This window comes from Falco cherrug, chromosome 3 (assembly GCF_023634085.1).
Source record: "Falco cherrug isolate bFalChe1 chromosome 3, bFalChe1.pri, whole genome shotgun sequence".
NCBI classification, from domain to species: domain Eukaryota; kingdom Metazoa; phylum Chordata; class Aves; order Falconiformes; family Falconidae; genus Falco; species Falco cherrug.
Genome location: NC_073699.1, coordinates 41904055 through 41923856, shown reverse-complemented (window position 1 = coordinate 41923856; position 19802 = coordinate 41904055). Strand labels below are relative to the sequence as shown.

Below are 19802 nucleotides of genomic sequence, written 5' to 3'. Positions count from 1 at the left end.
TCTAAAGTTCCCCTTACTGAGACTGGTATATTTGGTCAGTAGGTAGCTTGGACTTACAGCACCTCAGAACACACCTGGCATCACCAGTGTCTATAATCTGTCTTCTAGCTCAGAGACCTGCGTGAAGATAAGAAAGTTGGGGACAGGAATAGTTGGAACCAGTGTATGAGTGAGTGTGTACAAAGCGGAAGAAAAGTGTGTGGGAAACAAATCTGCAGTGGTAGCACTTGAAACTCCTCTAGAAGCTCCAGGAAATGGGCCAGGGTTTGACAATCTCAGGTATTTAGGCCTGGAGGTGATCCCTTGACTGAAGGACAGACTGGAGCTTCTTCCTGTAGTAGGGAAAACCTCATTAGCTCTACAACAACGCAGCAGGAACTACTGAGCTGGTACTGCCTGACCAAGCAAGGGACAATGACCTTTATTCTGCACTTGGCTGTGGTGGGGCACATTGGATAAATACTGGGAGATCTGCTGTTAAGGTACGTGGGACTGTTCAGGAGTATTAATCTCCATTGCTAACGAATGAGTCAACACAATTCCAGTGCATTTGAAAATGTTTGAAACTTTTTAAAAATTCCCTTTCACTAAACCTATTATCTGTTTAGGATTATTTCAACATTAGTCGGTAACATTCTTTGAATAATAGACTAGTGTTCAGCTCCCTGGCAAAACTCACCTTGATCTGTATTATCATTTAGACTCCACCTGAAAACATCATTAATTTAAATAAGCAATAGAGACTGAAATAAAATTCCATTCGTGCTTAACCCTCCAATGTGGTTTTGAAAAAGCTTTCTTCTTTAGCCAGTCTTATGTTACATGCTGGATGGTCTTTGCTTTGACCACCTCATAAAAAAAGGCTCATAAATACTTTTCATGTGTTATTTAAACTAGCAGTACTCCCTGAGGCACCATGCTTTTATTTTTAAAAATCCTTTGTGTATTCCTTAAAGCATTTCCAAACCAGTAGCAGAGGTAAATGTGTATTTTAACCCAGGAAAGCCATGTTCTGTCAATATCAGACCACAAATTTTCTTACTCCATGCTGATAAGAATAAAACATTTCTAGCCACTTCCACCTGATTTACGTGCTTTCCTTCTGAAAATCATGAATTTCTGAGAATGAGTGAAAATAACTGAAATTATTTTGCTTAACTAGATGCTTTCCAAAACCAAAAATGCATTCCTAGTATGTTACAGCAGGCACAACCAACAGACCAACAACCTCTCCCCTTGCTGCTGCTTGGGAATGCTCTGAAGGAAGGAGGGATGCATGAAATCAGCACCTGGGATGGGCAAGAGCTTGTCTGGAGAAAAGCCGGACTAGTACAGGTGTGGTGAGCAGTGACCATAGGTGCATAGAGCAGGTGGGTAGACGGGAATGCAAAATTTCACCTAGTGTAAGAGATACTTTGTTTTCTTCAGCTGATAAGTATAGATACCAGTAGAATTAAGTTCTACTGTAAGTAGAAGAACTTGGACTCACAAAGTGTACAAACCCAAAAGTATACAGCAATGTTGATGTAACATTACATTTAACAAAATCAGAGGATTTAAACCAAAAAGATTACAAACTACACAGGCAGAATAGGTATTGGACAACTGGATAAACCCAGATATTCCAGAAAATCTAGAGTGGTTCCTCCACGTTCCAGTTCTGCTTGCCATTTATCTTTCAACAGGGAAAGAAAACCCCAACAAAACTCTTTTTGGCTTACAGCCCGAGCATATTCTTCTTGGCCATTTATAACGTGAGCTTCTTTGTGTGATCACGAATTAGGGTAGAAATGACATCATCCTGAGTCAGACAGGTGATATCATCTCAACATCCTTGAAAGACCCAGGCTGTGGTGCCCACACAAATATGCTGACAATAAAACTGAGAGAGGGATTTCTAAGTGTAAATCTTTTCCTTAGATACTGCTGCTGCAGAGGCAGCTCCTTCAACACATGGAGGTCAGCTGCTAGAAGAGGTAATATCTTCCCTCCTGCTCATGGAGTTTGTAATCTCTGCCAGCACCTGACAGGCCTTTAAGATTTCACATTTCTTTAATGGATAAATACCTATTAAACAATTGTGCATCCTTCAGAAGAACTTGCAAAGCACTAGTTCTTGCTGAGATACATCACTAAGACTCACTTTGAGCTTTAGAAGCAGCCAACTTGCCAGATACTATATTTTAGAACAATTTTTACAGAAAAAATATTATTTTTAACAGTTGTTCAGTCAAATGCTCATATTGTCAAGACTTCCTTTCCATTTATCCTCGCTGGTTTTAAAAAGCAAATACTGAGGAAAACAAAATAATCAACTCCCCCACTCCTTGCCCAGTCATCCCAGTTCCTGGGTAGCCAATCAGGCATGAAAAATATGAGGAAGACAAAGAGATTTATAAAGAGTTCAGGTTTATATTTAGCAAGGGAGAGAGAAAGTGGCTTCAGAACTGGTCTAGTAACACTGAAATTGAAGCAGCCTTTTCTATATAGCTATTCCTTCCTCCCTCCCTCCCACTCAGGTCATTTCCTTCAGACAAAAGCAAACCTTTCACAATACCTTTACCACTTGGCTGGCACAGGAGCTTTAGGATTCAATTCCAGTTCAAATTTCATGAAACATGAAAGGCCGTTGGGCTGTAAGTGTCTGGCACACACCCTGATGGGTAGCCAATGTGGGAGCCATGGCCAGGGGCAGAGGTGGAGTTATGAGCTTTGCTTGTAGGAGGATTTCTCCTTTGAATATCTTACAAAATTCAACAAGAGATGAGGTTCCCTGCAGAGCCACCAGCCTTGAATTTAGAGGGGTGGGAGAGAAGGAAGTGTCATCTCCATATACTTTTGCTGTATATGAATGACCATTTTCTCTACCTCTTACTGCACCCTACACACCACATGGAAAATCAGAGCTGGGCCACAATGGAACTCCTTCAAGGGACACAGAAATTCAGCAGAAGGAGGAGGAGAAGAAGGAGGAGGAGAAAAAGGAGGTGGAGAGGTGGACTGTCTCATAAACATCAGAACATCTGGTTGATCCACTGGGATCTGTGGGGAGTAAAGAAAACAATTGAAATACAAATAACACTACAATTAAAATGGAAATGTACATACAATAAAATACTGACATTGCTGAAAATATTTGATTTATTTGCATGCCAGAGAAGCACACAATGCTTCACAACTGTAATCATGCCAGTGTCCCAACAGCTACTTTGTGTATGATATTTTCTTTACTAAAAAGTAAGAGACATCAGACGGAGTCAGTAAGTCAGTTAACATGACAAGGGGAAATCAGAGGATACAACTCAGCCATCCTGGATACTGAAGCTACATCGGTCCTTGTTCTTGTTCCAATACACTACTGCTCACTCACAAAAGATATCAGCTTGAACTGGGAAATGTATGTCCGTGGGGTGTGTTGGCTAGAGGACAACAGCTGATAAGTATAGGGGCTTTTTGCTGCTGGGCTTATTCATGCTTTGCTTTTCTATGGGACCTAGGGCAGTGTCTGGGGTACGCACATGCTGTACAACTCTGCACAGTGTTCGGTGTTTTAGCTCTACCTTTGAAGAGCCTCAGCTGTCCCTGCAAGTACAACAGAGGTGTGAGTGAAGACCCTGGAGTTGGGAGAGGGTCCTATTTGGCCGTGCTGAAGCTGGATGAGCCTAGATGCTCCTGCTGTGAAGCACTGCCTGTTCTTCTTCCTACTCTGCAGAGAGGTGTGTTAAGCCCCAGCCAAATTATTACAAGATATTTCAGCTAACATGAACTCTAAAATTAATCACAGGTGTTGGCATGGCATGAAATATGTTCTTTAAGCCAAATAATGTCTCCTAGCCTGGCTGATCCTTTCTCCCAAACCGTTGCCTGTCTTAGTTTCTGGGAGATAAGTAATGATTGCTGCCTTTCTATCAGTTATATTATTCAACCAAAACCATTTATTTATTTTGCTACTTTTAATCCTGTCCTATCCTATCCTTTTATTTTTAAAGATCCAGAATGGGCATTATCTACCAAGCATCCTCAACAACTCTTAAATGAAGGAACAGCAGAGTATTTGCAGACTGATGCAGTCAGCATCTGGCAGGCTGAAATGCTGTGGCAAAGTTGCAGAGACCACAAGCTAGGTTTGTGGGCAGAGGCTTTTACCATTATCCTATTTGTTTTTTTGGGTCTTTGGTCTTTTTCAACAGCTGTGCCAATTAGTGTTACTAAAACAAGGGTCTTTAGGATTTACTGTCTGTGCTACAGAGCTGAGGATTTGGGGAGTTCTGGCAGAACAAAACATCAGTGCTGATGGAGAAATAAAATGACACAGTTACATAAGTTCAACATTTGGCTGAGCAATTTCAAATCATTGCAGTGCCTTTCGATTTATATTTGTTTGCCTTCCTCTTTGCAGCAAAGAAAACTACAAACCACTGTAGGTTTACAAGAATATGTAAGGATGTCAGAGTTGGTTATAGCCTAACCACTAAGGCTCCACAGCTTATTTTTTCATGGGCTGTATCACTAACAGCATGCTTCGTCTATGTTTTGGAGAACCGATGATTAATTTTATTTATACACTTAATGCAATTGTTTCCTCCTGGCATTGTTTAGAGAGGCTTAAATTTTGTACACTGTTGTTAAGGAGTACAGTAACTAGTTTGAAACAAAGCCTTCTAGCCATAGACATAAACACATGGCCCTTTGTTTATTTTACCCAGGCCACCTTTGGAAAGCACTGAACATGGAAGATGAAGCAGAAAATTACCTTTCAAGTAAAGATATAAAATGAATGAGGCATGAGGAGCTGACATGTGACTCAGTGATTTGACTTGAATTTAATAAACAAGAATCCAGCCTACGTAGAAGAGCCAATATGCCACGACAACAAGCCACAGCTCTGCCATTTCACAGTTCACATTCTTGCAGCATAACTGCACTGACTGTGAAGGTAGGGAATTACTATTATGCAATTCCAAAAGATCAAGGCCAATGGAGCCGAGGAAGGTACTCTGCCCACATATGAAATAGGGCTGTATATGGAATAGCTTGAACCCAGGTATGGCAGAGCACGCCCTGCGTATACAGTGTTGAGGCCGCTAATGAGTAAGATGGGCACAAACCCACATGCTGCTGCTTCTTCTTCCCAATTCATTGTGTCACACAACTGATATAACAGCAGAAGAAGGTGATGGGTGGCTGAGGTACTGATTTCTGTGTAAAGACAGATTCACAACAGAGTCTACCTGAAGATGGGTGGGAAGGATGTGTTGGTGGCCCTGGGTCCATTTGGGATCTTCTCATACCCACACTGCTATTAACTATGCAACTGATGTTGGGAGTGAAATCCAAGTGACTGGGAATGGAAAGACATGGATCAGAGATCCAGGGCATACTCATTACACACGTTTAAGAACGTTCATTTACCAGTTCAGCTGCAGACATACTATGTCTTGGTTTTTCTTACTTAGTTACCCTCTTGTAGATTAAAAGCAGTATGTCATTTGGTTATTTGGGTGCATTAGTAAATCGAAGGGCCAAAATCCAAAACTCAATCTGTCTACCGAATTGTGGGACTCAGAATGTAGCTACCCTTCATTTTTGATTCAAAGTATGGTTGAAGGAGGGCTACTTTCCGTTTCCAGTTAGATAGGAGTAGATTAAATTTTTTTCCATATGTAAGAGCCAAAATCTTGCTATGCTTTATGCCTCTGAATGAACAGAAAACCCCAAATCTCACCTACAAGTCTAATAAAGTGTAATTAACAGACTGATTTGAAAGCAGCATTCATAGCTCATCATCAGATTTATGTTACACAATAAAGTACTTACAATAGTGTATTCTTCTTTTATATAATTATTAGGTCATAATTTCAAATAAGTTTTTTATTTCTACAAAATTATCGGTGATTAGTTTGTCATCTGGATAGTAAAACCATCTGCCCAGAACTATTCCCACCAGGAAACCGAGGGTTTAGAAATCCCATGTACTTCCACACTTCAGAACGATACCACAAATATTCAGCAGAAAGCCACTGTCTAAGAATTAAACCGGTGTCTTGTGGAACAGTCTCCTTTTGCCAGCATGTTTTCAAAATTACTAGAATGGTTTTAGAAACCTGACCAGAGACAACATAACTGTCCAAAGTCCTGCCAGAGACCTACACAAGGTTTGAACATCAGTCTATATTTGGTACAGATGAAAGAGTAATTAGAAGCCTGCGGAAAATATTAGTATCTGAACTGTAACTTTTTCTGCACATTTCAGGTACAGTATTCTCCATCTCAGAACAGAAGGAAATGTATTGTATACTATTATGGAAGTATTAAATAGTTTCTGTCTCAGATGTCAATGTTTAAAACAATGGGGTATCATAGAACATGGAGGAGGACATTGCACCCAGTAGGAGGAAGTTACAATGGCAAGAACAGGATCATAGAGGAACAGTTCTTCACAGAAAAATGTGGGAGAAAAGATGGTTAAAAAAAAAAAAAAAAGCAGCATGAAGTCAGTATCTTCTCTCATCACCCAGCAGCCCAGCTCAGGACTTGGACTGCTCAGCAGGAAGGAGGAAATAACATGAAACCACATTCCCAAGCAAAACAAGGCTGAAAACCCAAATAAAAGTCTTCAGAAAAAGCTTTGGCTCGGAGTTGCCATAGAAATCATCAGGTTTGTCTCATTTCTATTGCTAGTGGAAAAAAAGAGCAAATATTGGGCAAAAATCCCAATAAGCTTTCGGGGTCTGCTACAGTTACAGGTCTGCACAGATGCCCATAACTTTTATAGAAACCAATGGGTGACCCAATGTCTGGGATTTGTAATAGTTTACATTTAGGTTTTGATGTAAATTTAGTCTTTGACTTCAATGGGAGTAAATTTATAGCCATGGTAAATGAATTCCAATTCTGCTTATCTGTAAGAAAGAAAATCACAAAAAATAGTTCAGAAATTGAACTTCTCAGCTGTCATTTAACACACAAATATATTAGCCTGTTGCCTATATTAATCAAGAACAGCCAGTGGTAACAGGAGCACCTTCACTCGCAAGAAGATATTAGCATTGGCTCTGTTACCTGCTCTGCACATCCATCTCCTGGTTTGGGTCTTCTGCAGGGAAATGTCCAAAGGCCCACACAGTGACTGGATCAATGGGGAGAGGAATCAGACGGCATAAGAGCAAGTATTTGAGAAACACTGGATCAAAAGATTACAGAAGGATGGGTTTCAGCTAGACTGTAAGAACACAAAAAAGGATTGCTAACATTCACAAGAACTTATTTTTTCCCCCCCTGAATTGCCATTTAAAAGGGATATTGCAATCTTGATTACTTCTGTTTTCATTTTGTTTTGCTGAGCCTTCCTTGTCTTCTAGAGAACTAAGTATCCAGTTTAGGTTTGGGGTTTTTTTTTCAACGGCTGGTCAAATACTTTCTGTCTTAAAACAAAAGAGCTCCAGGAAGGCTGTTCCTGGGGATAAATCTGGACCTTTTTAATTGAATTTCAGACTCTCATTATATAAGAAGATATCAAGATCAGTCCTAGAGGATTTACCTGCTGTGTAGTGGAGATATCACTGCACTAACCTCCTCTGACCCCAAATTAATGACAAGAACCAAATGGCATGTAAGCAGACCTCTGATATCTATGACAGAGATGTTCTACTGAATGTTTAGTGAGTCACATATAAATAATGACTGCATAGATGGATATAGGAGCTGGAACATGAATTTAATGCAAAGTTAATAATCCCTTCTGGAATTATAGATTTATTGAGGTAAAAGGGAATGTAATGATTTGTTTCTATTCAGTTGCTCATCTTCTTACTGAGAACTGCATTTGTTTGCCCTGGAGAAGAGGGAAAACGGGTATCATTGCTCCCTCCTGCTGAATCTGTTTCAGTTCACCCAATGGATTTTGCTGAGGAGAGCAAAGGGCATCACTGCAATTTGATGGTGTGAGTGTGTGTCTCAGAGGCAGGAGCCCTGAGGTAAGTGTCAGCTCCCAGGACTTTCTGTATTTTGCATTAAGCAGCTACCCAGAGGCAGTGTTCTTGCTCTCCAAAGAACATCCTTGTGTGCTTCTCTGAGAGCCTGTATGCTTGCTTGCTCCCTCTCTCCTGTCTTCTTCCACTTCCACAAAATTTCTGAGTCTCCAAGAGTATTAACAGCAGGCAGCCTCCCCAGAATACAGCACATACATCTGGATAAGGCTGAACACAGATTTGGCTGAGTCACCTGTATCCTGTGCGAGTGGTCACTAATTACTACGCTTCCGCAGCGAGGGCGAGCAGCGGGAGCTGTGGGGGACATGGGGCACCTCCTGCCCTGTGCCTCAGCATGGTCAGCCTCCACTCCTGCATGGGAATGAGCTTCCAACCATCGGTCAAGGGCTGAGAGGTGGTACCCAAACTCCTGCTGAGGGCAGGATTTCATGCACAGTTCCGGTGCTAGTAGCTGGCTTCAGCTCACAGCTCCCTCCACGGGGAGCACACATCACCAGCTGAAGCTCTGGATGCCCTGTTGGTGGCCAGACACAGCAACACTTAGCTTTGCCGAGACAGCATTTTTTTGTGCTGGGACCCTAACAACATGCCTGGGTCATTATGTGGCTGAGCCAAGAAATTAAATTTGCTTTCTAAATGTAAAGCTAATTCATTCCCTCCATGCTGGACAACTCATCATTCTTCCCCACTACTTGCATTGGATTATTTTCCAAAAGATTTATTATCCCACATTTTTCCAATCAAATTATGTTTTGTCTTTCTCTTTCTAACCACTCTGCATCTCCTCTGCATTGTATCTCCTGTTTCTGCAGTCCCAGCTACTCAGTTTAATGCAGTCTCAGATCTTCACTACCACGTCAAATCTGACATTGAGTTGGCACTGAGGAAAATGCAGCAGACCAGGGCTTCCTTTGCAAATGGTTCAGTTCCCACTTTGGAAAATAATGCTGCATCTATACATAGGACTGGAAATAGCACAGTGTCAAAGGCCAGCCCTTCAGGGAGCAGTAGACAGCAGTCCATGTAAAACATTTCAAAGAGTGGGTGAGAAACAAAACCCAAGCCACAAATACCTCTTCCTAGAAAAAAAATAACCTGCCAGTGGTGGTGAAGCAATGGAAAGGGCAGACTGCTAATAACATACTTACTTGTGCCTTGGGCTGACTTCCACAAGGTGTTAGTTGGCAACATCACGTGCCTTCCATGAGAGCTGGCAGAGCTGTATTTTCCTTTGGATAAATCAAAATCTTTTGTTTTCCTTCTGCTGTTATTCTAACACCATTAGCAGGAACTAATAGCCACATAAAAATCAGAAATGGCAATGCAGAGTATCAGTAAAATACAAAAAATGTATTTTTCCCCAGTGTATCAGAACATGAAAGTTTATTTGCACTCACACAAAATGAAATACTGACAAACAGTTATAAGGATGGATGAGTTGAGTAGTCAAATGTAAGAGCTTTAAGCTCTGCTGGAGAATGAGAGTAAGGGGCACTTTCTATTGCAAGCCATTTGCTTTAAAATCAGTTAAGCGACAGGCTCAATGACAGCTCAATGATCATTTTAATTCTGCTGTCATAACCGAGCTTGGCAACAGATACACGTGTGTGTGTATTACAAAAGGTTCACACAGTTAATAAATAGGTTGTTGCGGGACTCCAGGACATATACCCCACAGATTTCCATCTTCTGCTTTGGTCTTCCTGGTACACAGAGAGAGGCTGCATCCCAGCTGTGGAGAGGTAATGGAGACAGGGCAAGAGGTTCAGGAGGAGCCGGAAGAGGAACTGGAACCAGTCTCCTCTTGATTCAGGCCATCCTCATCTAAGGTTCGTGTTGAGTTACAGCACACCGTTCTTGCTGTGGCCAAGCTGGTCATCCACATCATGAAGCCGGCAGGAGAGGGTAGCCAAGAGACTGTGGGGCCTCTCACCATTCCCTTCTCCCGTCACAACTCTGGGCAGAATCCTGGGCAGCTGCTGGGAGGCCATCTGGGAGTCCTGGGTGCTCCACTCAGTGACCTTCCCTGGTTACCCTACAGATCCTCTTTGGAACTTTCAACCCACACACCTCTTTTTTTCTTTTTTTTTTTTTTTTTTTAACACAGGAGCTGACTGTTTTCCCCTGCCTTTTCCCTTTTTCTTCTAGCCCTTTGCCTGCACAAGAGAGCTGGATGGTTTTGTCTGAGCCAGCCCCTGGCTAAAAGGAGAATGACAAAAGTGGCAGCTGTGCAGCCTTGCCATTGACAAAGAACAGAGAAAGGCTGGTGCAGGACTGTGCCTCTCCCTTGGCATATGACACAAAGCAACATGTCTCTTGACACCCATCCTCTACTCATGTTGCAGGGCAGAACTCAAGAATCGTAACACTGAGAGAAGCAGAAATTTGAAGGAAAAGGCAAAGGAGAATTTCTAACAACATTTTATTGGCTTGTACTGCAAGCATTTTTGAGGCAAAGGTACTGCTCACTGAGCATTCTTTCCAGTCGTGAAAGACATAAATAATAATAATTACTATTATTAATCTCACTTTCTTGGCACTATCTCAAAATTACATAGCTCTAATGATTCTGATGCATTTTATTCTAGAACCAAAACTATTACTAAGCTAAGCATTGTTATCACTGAGCATCTAAGAAACGGAAACTTCAAGCAGTACTGACATGTTCCAGAAACCAGACCCCAAGCTTATGAGCTACCTACATCATAACATGATGCCGTTCACTCTACAGGAATCCCTGCTTTCTTACAAGATTTTGATTCAAGTAGGATCTTCATATGAAGTTCTGTAAATAAGAATTGATTTTCTGAGCATTGAAACACTCAGAAAAGAAAGCCACTGACTTCAGAGGGGATTTAAGTGCCTACTTTACTGAATTAATTCCAGCATCATTGGTGGTATGCTGAAAACATATAGACATAATTTTAACTCTGAGCATCCAACTTCCACGGTGGTGCCAAATACCTAGAAGTAGTTCCCTGGTTAGTCCTGGTTTTCCTTTCATTTTTTAGGCTGTCAGCTAAATATATAAACATATAAATATATAAACAATAAGCTCAATTTCATCTTCACATTATAAGAAAAAAATTGTAAAGCTGTAATTGTGATTTGCCACCATAAACTCAATGCTCTAATGGATTACAGCAGAATAATATATTGCATCTGGTTTCTGTACTGTACATATAATCACTTTAAGATGCAAAGGTTTAAAATAAATGAGGGACCTGAGGCAACATTTTTTAATAGGAGTATGTGTATTCATGCATCAAAGGAGCTGATTCACAGTGTAGCATATTTAGGATACATGGTGTCTATCAGTATCCTCAGGTAAGGGTTAACTACAGGCCTGCCAGGGTTCTGGAAGCAAATGTTTGGAGCTAAACAACTCTTGCAATTTCGTGTTCTTGGTTTACGACCAATCTGAGATCAGAAGCAACGATGAAGGAGGATGTCTTTAAAACATTGTGATCATCCATGAGCCTGAACACCAAAACCTCCAAAATCGGTTCAATAGAACAGCCCATGCCTTTTCATGGGCAGTGCAGGAGCACACCTGAGCACTGCATTCAGTGCATCAAGAGGAGGAGACAGATTTAGAGGTGGCTTTTTAAAGCATGGCTAGCTGGCAAGCAGATGCCAGTCTCTAGAAGAACTCTGTTCTAGTAATCACAACCTCAGAGGCTTTATTTTTCATTTGCAGCAGCAAACTGCAAAACCTCATGGAATTACAGCCACTATACTTGTTCCAGAGTTCCACTGCTTGGGAGACTTTGTTCAATTTTTCTGTAACAAAGAGAACTCCACTTTGAGCCTTCTGAAGGCATAACACTTCTAAGACAAGACAATTCCTGGCACCTGGCAGCATGGTAGAGCTGAGTCCTTCACACCTAGTGGGACTGGAGGTCTTGCAATAAGCACTGTCAAAGAACAAGCTACACTGCAGCAAAATCCAAGAAAGCATTTGTTGGAGAAAAGGCCAAAGTGTGGAAGATACAAGAAAGGGAAGCTGTTGGGCTTGTGGAACTTGATAATACTACAGCTTAGTTTGTTCCCCATAACCTTTTATTCAGGTTATTTTCCTCTTTCACAGAATTGAGGGAGATGCTAAAGGCTAGGTACAGAAATAATTTAAGCTACCTGAAGTAAGACTTAAGCAGACTCTACAATGAAACTGTCATTCTAGTCGTTACCTAAAATTATCAGATACTATGGTTTGTAAAGTTAAAGAGTTATTTGCATTGAGTTGTTTCACCTCTTCACATGCATCCAGTCTTGGTTCCCAGCTCACTCCTAGGGCCATGGAGAGCTGGAAAGTAGACGCTTCTACGTATCTTAATGGCCTGACCTGCCAGGCACTTTCAGCACCTCAAGACATCATTAGGATCAAGCTGCTCAGAAAACATGGCAGATATCAGTTAATTATACGACACACAGAGAACTGGTGTAATGCACTCCTTTTGGTCATTACTGCTATAACAGGACAATTAATTCAAAAAGAAGTTATGTTGACTTAATCCCTTTTCTCTCAGAGAAGACACAAAGCTATACTGACTAATCCATACCTTTTTTGGCTTGCAACACTGTCCATCTCTTTTTTTGAAGCTGTACCACAACACAGCAACAAACACCAGGTCTCATTAGACCAGAAAGTGAGCCCAAGCACTCACTAGCTGCCATTCAAGGCTCTCCACCAGCCACTGAAAAAACCCACATGTGGTTGATGGACACAGTTTATGCTCCCGGCTGATCCTGCTTTTCCCATCACTGCAGCCATACCTAGTCTTTGGCTCGCCAACTTCTTTTCTGCAGTCTCTGGCTCCACTAATCTTTTTGTGCAGGGGGGTACATCAGTACCAGGAGAAGTGGAGGATGCGTCTTAGGCAGATTAGTTTAAAAGCCATTTATTAGGACAAACTTGTGGAAGGTAAGATGTGGGTCTGGGCATGCCCCTCCACCTCCTTAGAAGAATCAAACCCACACCCTGGAACAATACTTCATGGGTCTACATAAAGCATCTGCTATACAATGGTGGTCACTGCCACCCTTCCCCTGATTTAAGGGGCAGGCCTGCTCCATGCTTGTGAAAGAAATACAAGTCCTGAATTCCCAGAGATGTTCAGACTTGTAGATCCTCAGAGGATGGGAGACTTGCTGTAGCCCTGAGCGAGATGTCTGAATGACGGAGTCATCCATTCAGCACATGAATTGCTTTGGATGACATCCAGAGGCACCACAGCTCCTAACATTCAGGCATTTACATCTATGAGTCACTTAGGCACACACTGACAGGACACCACGCACCAAGTCCCGGCTCTGCACTGACCTTCTTTAGCTCCTGCTGATAAGCAAAGCAACTGCTGCTCATCTAACGAAGCCTTCTGTAAACTAGATGCAAATATTTTTTATCCTATTTAACGTCTCAGCTGGGCACAAGCAGGTGAACAACTTCTGCCCTGGGAACGCAAAGAGATGAGAGATGTCTCCTTGCTCCAGACCTACAGGGCAGAAATACCATAGACTCGCATACAAGACAATTGTTTAATATGTTCACAAATCAGTTTTATTAATTTAAAACAAAATTAATGAAGAAAAATTCTGTACACAATTGTGGACACAACACACTTTTTGTACAATAAGGCCCAGATAAACTGGTTTTTTTTTCAGTCCGCAAGTGACTAAAAATTGAAAAGAGAGAAAAAAAAAAACCAAAACAGAAAACCAAACCCCCATCACTGTCTACTTTGCTTGATGAAAAAGAAGGCTAATTATAGTCTCAATTCTAAAAACTACCCACAATGTGCTTTATGTATGTATGTGAGTACTGGGTGAATTCCAGCACTCATACTGGGTAAAGTAAAGCACGTGTGCAAGTCTTGGTAGGATAAAAACCTCTCTGTTGGTAATAAAGCAATCCACAAACATCGAATTCTAGCAGCAATATGATTCCTCCAATAGAGAAGGGTGTTGTCTTGTAGCTACATCGGTGCTTTGTAGCTTTGCAGGTAGCTGTTTCAAGGCTGGTATGTTTAGCAGAAGAAAACAAGAAGAAAAGCTGGAGAATGAGCCAACAAAGCCAAGGCTTCTTTTTAATGAAGAGATTTAACTCAAGCAAAGGGAATTGGTACAATTCAAGCTGAAAAGTCAGACTAACAGTTTATCTGACCAAATAGCTCATGGCCTTCAAGATTAGAAAAGTCACAAGTCACAGAGACACAGTCTAGGTTTGTCCTGTAAATGGGTATAGACAAAAGCAAATTTTAACTCCTTGGTGATAACTATTTCAGTATTTCCATTGCCGGCAATGGATGTTATCTCTTAGGAAAATCTGACTCCTGGTGGAAGAGGATTAAAAAACTTAAATGTATATGAGTATTCTTGTTCAATTTCTCCAAAATATTCTCATTTCTAATTTCTAAAAATAATGATGATGGTAGTTTCCTTCATTTTTGGATGAGACATAAACTCTTCGGTACCAAGATTCCACTTCAAGTCATGTCTTAAAATATATTTGTGATCTTTCTCTATTTCTTTATGGAATGAATCTCCTAATTAATTTTTCAATACTCTAAAAAAGGGTTACTACGTTAACTTTAAAAGAGGAAACAGAAGACAGCAAAGGACTCCTCTTCAGTTTGTTTTATCAGTATTTCCTTGGGGGTGGGGTAGGGGTGGGAGAAATCAATCTTTTCACGATCAGAGTAGATGAGAGAAGAAAAAGGTAAGAGAAACAGCTGAGAAGAACAAAACCCAATTCCTATTGACACTTGACATCCATGCTTTTGGTCTTGACAAATTTATCTAAAAAAATCCATTATCTACATATTTATATCCAACGCATTGATAAGGCACTGCACAACAGTTTGTGCATATGTGGCCTCATTCTTCACCAACAAGGCATTACTATCTTTCAATAGCATTTACCATAACAATATGTAAAAGAATCATTCATTATTACAAATTTACACAAAAAATTCTTCCTGTACATGATTGTCTCAGTGATGTACCTATTAGTTTAAATTAGACATATTTTAAACTACTCTGTAATGTGCTAAAATCAAAAGTAGTTGCTGTACCATAAGGCAAAGGCTTATAATAGCCTTTAATCCTATTATACATATCCTTATTTATATGATGTCAAAATACAGTCTGTTCATAAATAAGTAAAGATGTACAGAGTACCCTGGGTATGAGAAACCAAAAAGTAAACCTTCTTTACAAGAAAATTACTCCACTGGTATTTTGAAAAATCTCAGTCTTCATTGTGCAATCAAGTTTGCTGTGTTGAAGAAACGGTGTGTGTCACATCGAAGAGTCTAAGAACTACAAAGCATTTACAGGTCCTTTTTTTTTCTTCACAGGTATGAACCTTTTATTTCCTTTTTTTTTTTTTTCCTCCCCTTCTCTGTTTCTTTTTGGTAGCAAATACGGTAAAGATGAGTTGTTCAAACACTCGCATGGCTTAGTTTCGTTGGACTCACAGTACCGGAGTCAACAGCTGTTCTGAAGAAAAAGACATGCTCCTCCGTTTGCTGAAAGGGCAAGGGTTAAGACCAATTGCAGCTGTACGTCAACATGTTGAAATCACAAAGTTCTGTAGTCCAATGCTGACACAAGACACAGGCATCCCGTCCACGGGCAGAAGGAGACTCTGAGGTTTGAAAGTGCTGCTGAGCTGCTACAAGTACTCTAGTTCCAAGGCATGGTGAAGGGCCATAAGGTCAGAGTGGCTTGAGATCCTCCAAAATGGCATAGCATGCTGTAAGCAGCACAGACAACATGTAAAAATAACCCCAAGCATTCTGGTATTTAGACCCACCCATTATTTTCTGCAAGGACATGGCAACACTCTGAGTGAAAAAGAGCTCCTTAAACCTCAAGCCCTTCACATTTATCTCTGGTTTCTTTTTTGACCCACTGCCCCAGCAGAAATTCCCAACAGCAAATCTATTTACCAACAGGAACAACATCAAATGTGTCAGGAGATCATAAGGAAGGGAAGGATTTCTCATCTCTTTGTAAGGAAAACAGATTTCAGCACATTGCAGAAGAAAACATTATTTCTAGAAAAAATAGGAAAAATAACCTCTACATGAAGTATGTGGGTAGTCTGAGGAAGGGAACAGAACCTGATTTAAAAAAAAACAACCCAAAATAAAGGAAGTGAAAGTACTATTTACTATCAAAACGAGTTTGTTCCTTGTGGAACTATCCCTGGCAGGTGAGTTAAGAACATAGCCATGGTGATTAGTTCATGTGTTGCTCACATCACTTTGAAAGGTATTTTATCCCAGTAGTTTGTATAACATGCTTCATTGTTAGCACTGATCTTAAAACAACTTTTCCATATGGAATAATTTTAAAATAAATACATATTTTTTTCCTATTAGCTGTAATAAAAGCTGTCTGGAGCACAAATATGTTTGCAAAGAGCCTGAATAAACCAAAACCACAAATACCAGAAAAAATCACATATTAGCTCATGCATGAAGGGTAAAAATTTGAATAAGAACTATTTTTATACTCTATACTCTAAACCAGGGATTATAGTGTCAGCAAGAACTTTTGCATAAATAATAATAATAAAAAAAGATAACCAAAACAATCATCCACTTTTGGCAGGAAAATATTCTATAAAACCCACGGGAAAACAGCTTCAATTCAACAATGTTCTGAAGGCTAACATGATCATGTTCACCTTTTAATTGGGTCAGCGTGTGTCCAGGCATCTTTAGGAAGCAAACAACAAGCAATTTATTATCACAATAGCTTCTGATTTCCCCAAGCATTTTGTCTACAACTTTTCAGGCAGGCTTTCTTCATCCCCCATCAGCACCTCCAGAGTAAAGACCTAATTCCATCGAAGCCAGTGGCAAAACTCTGTCTTCTGATTATCACTTGTATGCTGACCTTTTTTTCATTCAAGTCTTCTGAAATTTTATGTTCAAAAACAATTTTGAAAACAATGTGAAGCTCTCTCCAGCTGCATGTTTACTGCAAGCCCTGTGATTTTATCTTATACTTGTCTCAGAAGGCAAACACCTCAGCGCAGAGCCTGTCATAAATTTGTCTCTAGAAGCTCAGGTAAATATCTGTCAGTGTATAAATAAATATTATTTTTAGAAGAATCCTGATTCAATCCAGATACTGATGTGATGATGAATTGGGTTGAATTTATAGAATAAAGCAGAGATGGTTAGAAGAAACATAACCACGTACGCAGCGGCAACTCCCTCTGAAGTCAAATGGCAACTATTACGGAACGATCAACTGTTGCTCTTTTGAGAGTCAGAGAAGATAATGCTGAATGAATATTAATAAGCAAGACTAAAGAGTCACACACAATCAGCAAGGTAGCACTGCAAGGAATCTGGAAAATGCGCACCCAGTGAAGGACAAGTGTTAGCAAGCACAGAGTTGCACAGTTAAGAGGGACTGCAGAGTGAAGGAGGGGGTGTTGAGCACCCAGTCCCCATGTTTCAGGGTTTTCTCTTCAGAATAGCTCTAGTCTGCCATTGTGGAAAAAGTGCCCACTAGCAATTGAAGAGTATTTGGTCAGAACCTGGACAATATGTTATTTAGTTCTGTCCAAAAGGAATGTATCCGTCCCCCCTGCCGTCCCCCTGTCCCCCCCAACCCCTCCCCCTTAAATCAGTCCAGGATGTTAATCAAAGCATAGTGAGGTGGAATGACTGGAAGGTCTGCTTCAATATGACACTCCTGATCTGAGTTAAAATGTAATATGGATGCATCAACAGATGCCCACATTCAGATATGCCTAGCTTTTAGATCAAAGAAATTTCTTCAGGAAGAAAATAAAATGACCCACAAGGAAGCACCATTGGAAGAGTTTCTGTTCTGTTTCACTTTACTCTAGACTGTTACGAAGCCTTGAGAAACAGCTGACTAAATCTCAGCTTGAAGATAAATGCATGAGCTGCTTCTAGAGAGAACAAAACAAACAATGAAATTCAGAGACAATTGAGACTTTGTTGGAAAAAACACTTATATATTTCCAAAACACTTTCACAGATTAATTCTTGCCTTAAGGAAGTGTTAAACGCTGATTATGACACCTACTACTTCTACATCTTCAATCTAGACCGCCACTGTACTGTCTCTATGCTCCACCTGCAACAGAAACTAGATGCAATTAATTGCTCAGTTGGTTACAGCTCCACATCCCAGTATCTTCCCTGTTACATTATACAGATAGTCTGTCCTCTGTGTGCTGCCAGGTTGGACACTGCTGCTTTCCAACTCAAATCTTTCCTAAAGATTCATTTTTTGCACCATGCTCAGGAAATGAACCAGCAAGAGCAAAATGAATAAAAATTTCTAATCATGCTGTTCTCTGGACTCACCAAAAGCTTCTGGGCACCTGTCTCTTCTTTAGGCCGAGAGATCTTCCTGACAGCGTTTATAACATCTGATAGCAGCATTACCTCAAGGACAAACGGGCACAGGTTTGTGCTTGCAGTAGGTCCATGCAGTGTTTGCCAGCTGAGTGCACTTGGCCAGCAGTGCTCAGCAGTGCTGCCTCTCTTTCTTGCATGGCTGCTATTTCCCTCTTAGAAGCTCCCTGCCAGGTAGGACCTACCTGATCTCCCTGCCAGCCAGCCAGCTCCCTGCTCCTCTTAGTTAGCTTGGCACCAGCTCTGCCTCAACCACTGGGTCAGGGAGGTGTAAATAGCATACCTAAGATGTTGGGTGGTGAAGAGTTTGGTGGACACCTGCCTTTGTGTAGTGTCCCCGCAGAAGCCAAGAGTCAATGACATGGACGCCCTCCAAGGTCATACAGCAAACTAATGAATAGGGAGAATTGTAGTAATAAATTCTTGGCTTCCAGCTCCCACTTCATGCAGCTCCAGCATTATACTGCTTCCCTAGTAACAACCTCAGCATCACAGAGCGTACACACACCAGGCAGCTAGGGCAGTTAAAGACCCTGATTGATTTAACAGAAGGTTTAGCTTCTGCTAAATCAAATCACAGAGATTCTTGCTAGATGTCCACATGCAATATCAAGTTTTGGATTACCCTCAGCTGTTTATGGTCAGTTTTTAAACAAAAACTTTAAGTGGTTGTTATTTTGGCTATATCTGTCCATTTCAAACTCAGTTAAGTGTCCTCCTTCCACTGTCTGTGAAAGGCGCATACCTCCGTTTACTCAGTGTAGTTACAGGAGTGAGGTGTGGAACGACTCTGGAGAGTGCCAAGAAAACAAAGAGGTTTTGTAAACCTCAGGATTATAATTATTTTCAGTTCTCCTGCATATAGGTCAAAAGACCAGCAGCACACTCCCAAGAAATAAAGCACGCCAGGAACGCAGCGGCTGCATGGGGCTGGAATCTGCACTGGCGCTCTGTGCACAGCCAAACGCAGCCAATTCAGATCTCTATCAGTCTGACCCTATGGCACAGCCTTCACAGCTAAGAGGTGGGCAAACAAATCTGACACACATCTATACGTATCTATATGTATATGTTTGCGTATGTATATACAGTCTCACACACATATGTGTACATATATATGCATGTGTGTTCATGGAGCATTTATGGTAATTTTCACCTTATCTAACAAATGATTGTGCAAAACTAAAACACTTAAAGTAACAACTTTACCATTCAAAACTGTATACATTATTCCTGTATTAACATGCCCCATGTATCCACAACTATTCAGCCCCATCAAAAGTGGCAACACACCCATGAGAAAGAAGCACAATTTTTCTTACCGAATGACTGGGCAAGAGCTTCTTTGTATATAGATATAGATAGATAGATAGATAGATACACTAAATATTGCCTTTAG

The 19802-nt window shown here is 40.8% G+C and overlaps 1 protein-coding gene across 10 annotated transcripts in view; it reads right to left on the bottom strand.

Annotated features, from left to right (window-relative positions):
- Positions 1-14622: 14622 nt before the first annotated feature.
- The window catches only part of EYA1 (EYA transcriptional coactivator and phosphatase 1), a 168578-nt gene continuing 163398 nt past the window's right edge, over positions 14623-19802 (bottom strand). For all 10 annotated transcript variants that reach the window (XM_055706029.1, XM_055706027.1, XM_055706024.1 and 7 more), the window contains one exon: positions 14623-15747. In XM_055706029.1, the coding sequence (XP_055562004.1) occupies positions 15667-15747 (81 nt within the window). In that variant the 3' untranslated portion in view covers positions 14623-15666. The remainder of the gene's footprint in view (positions 15748-19802) is intronic.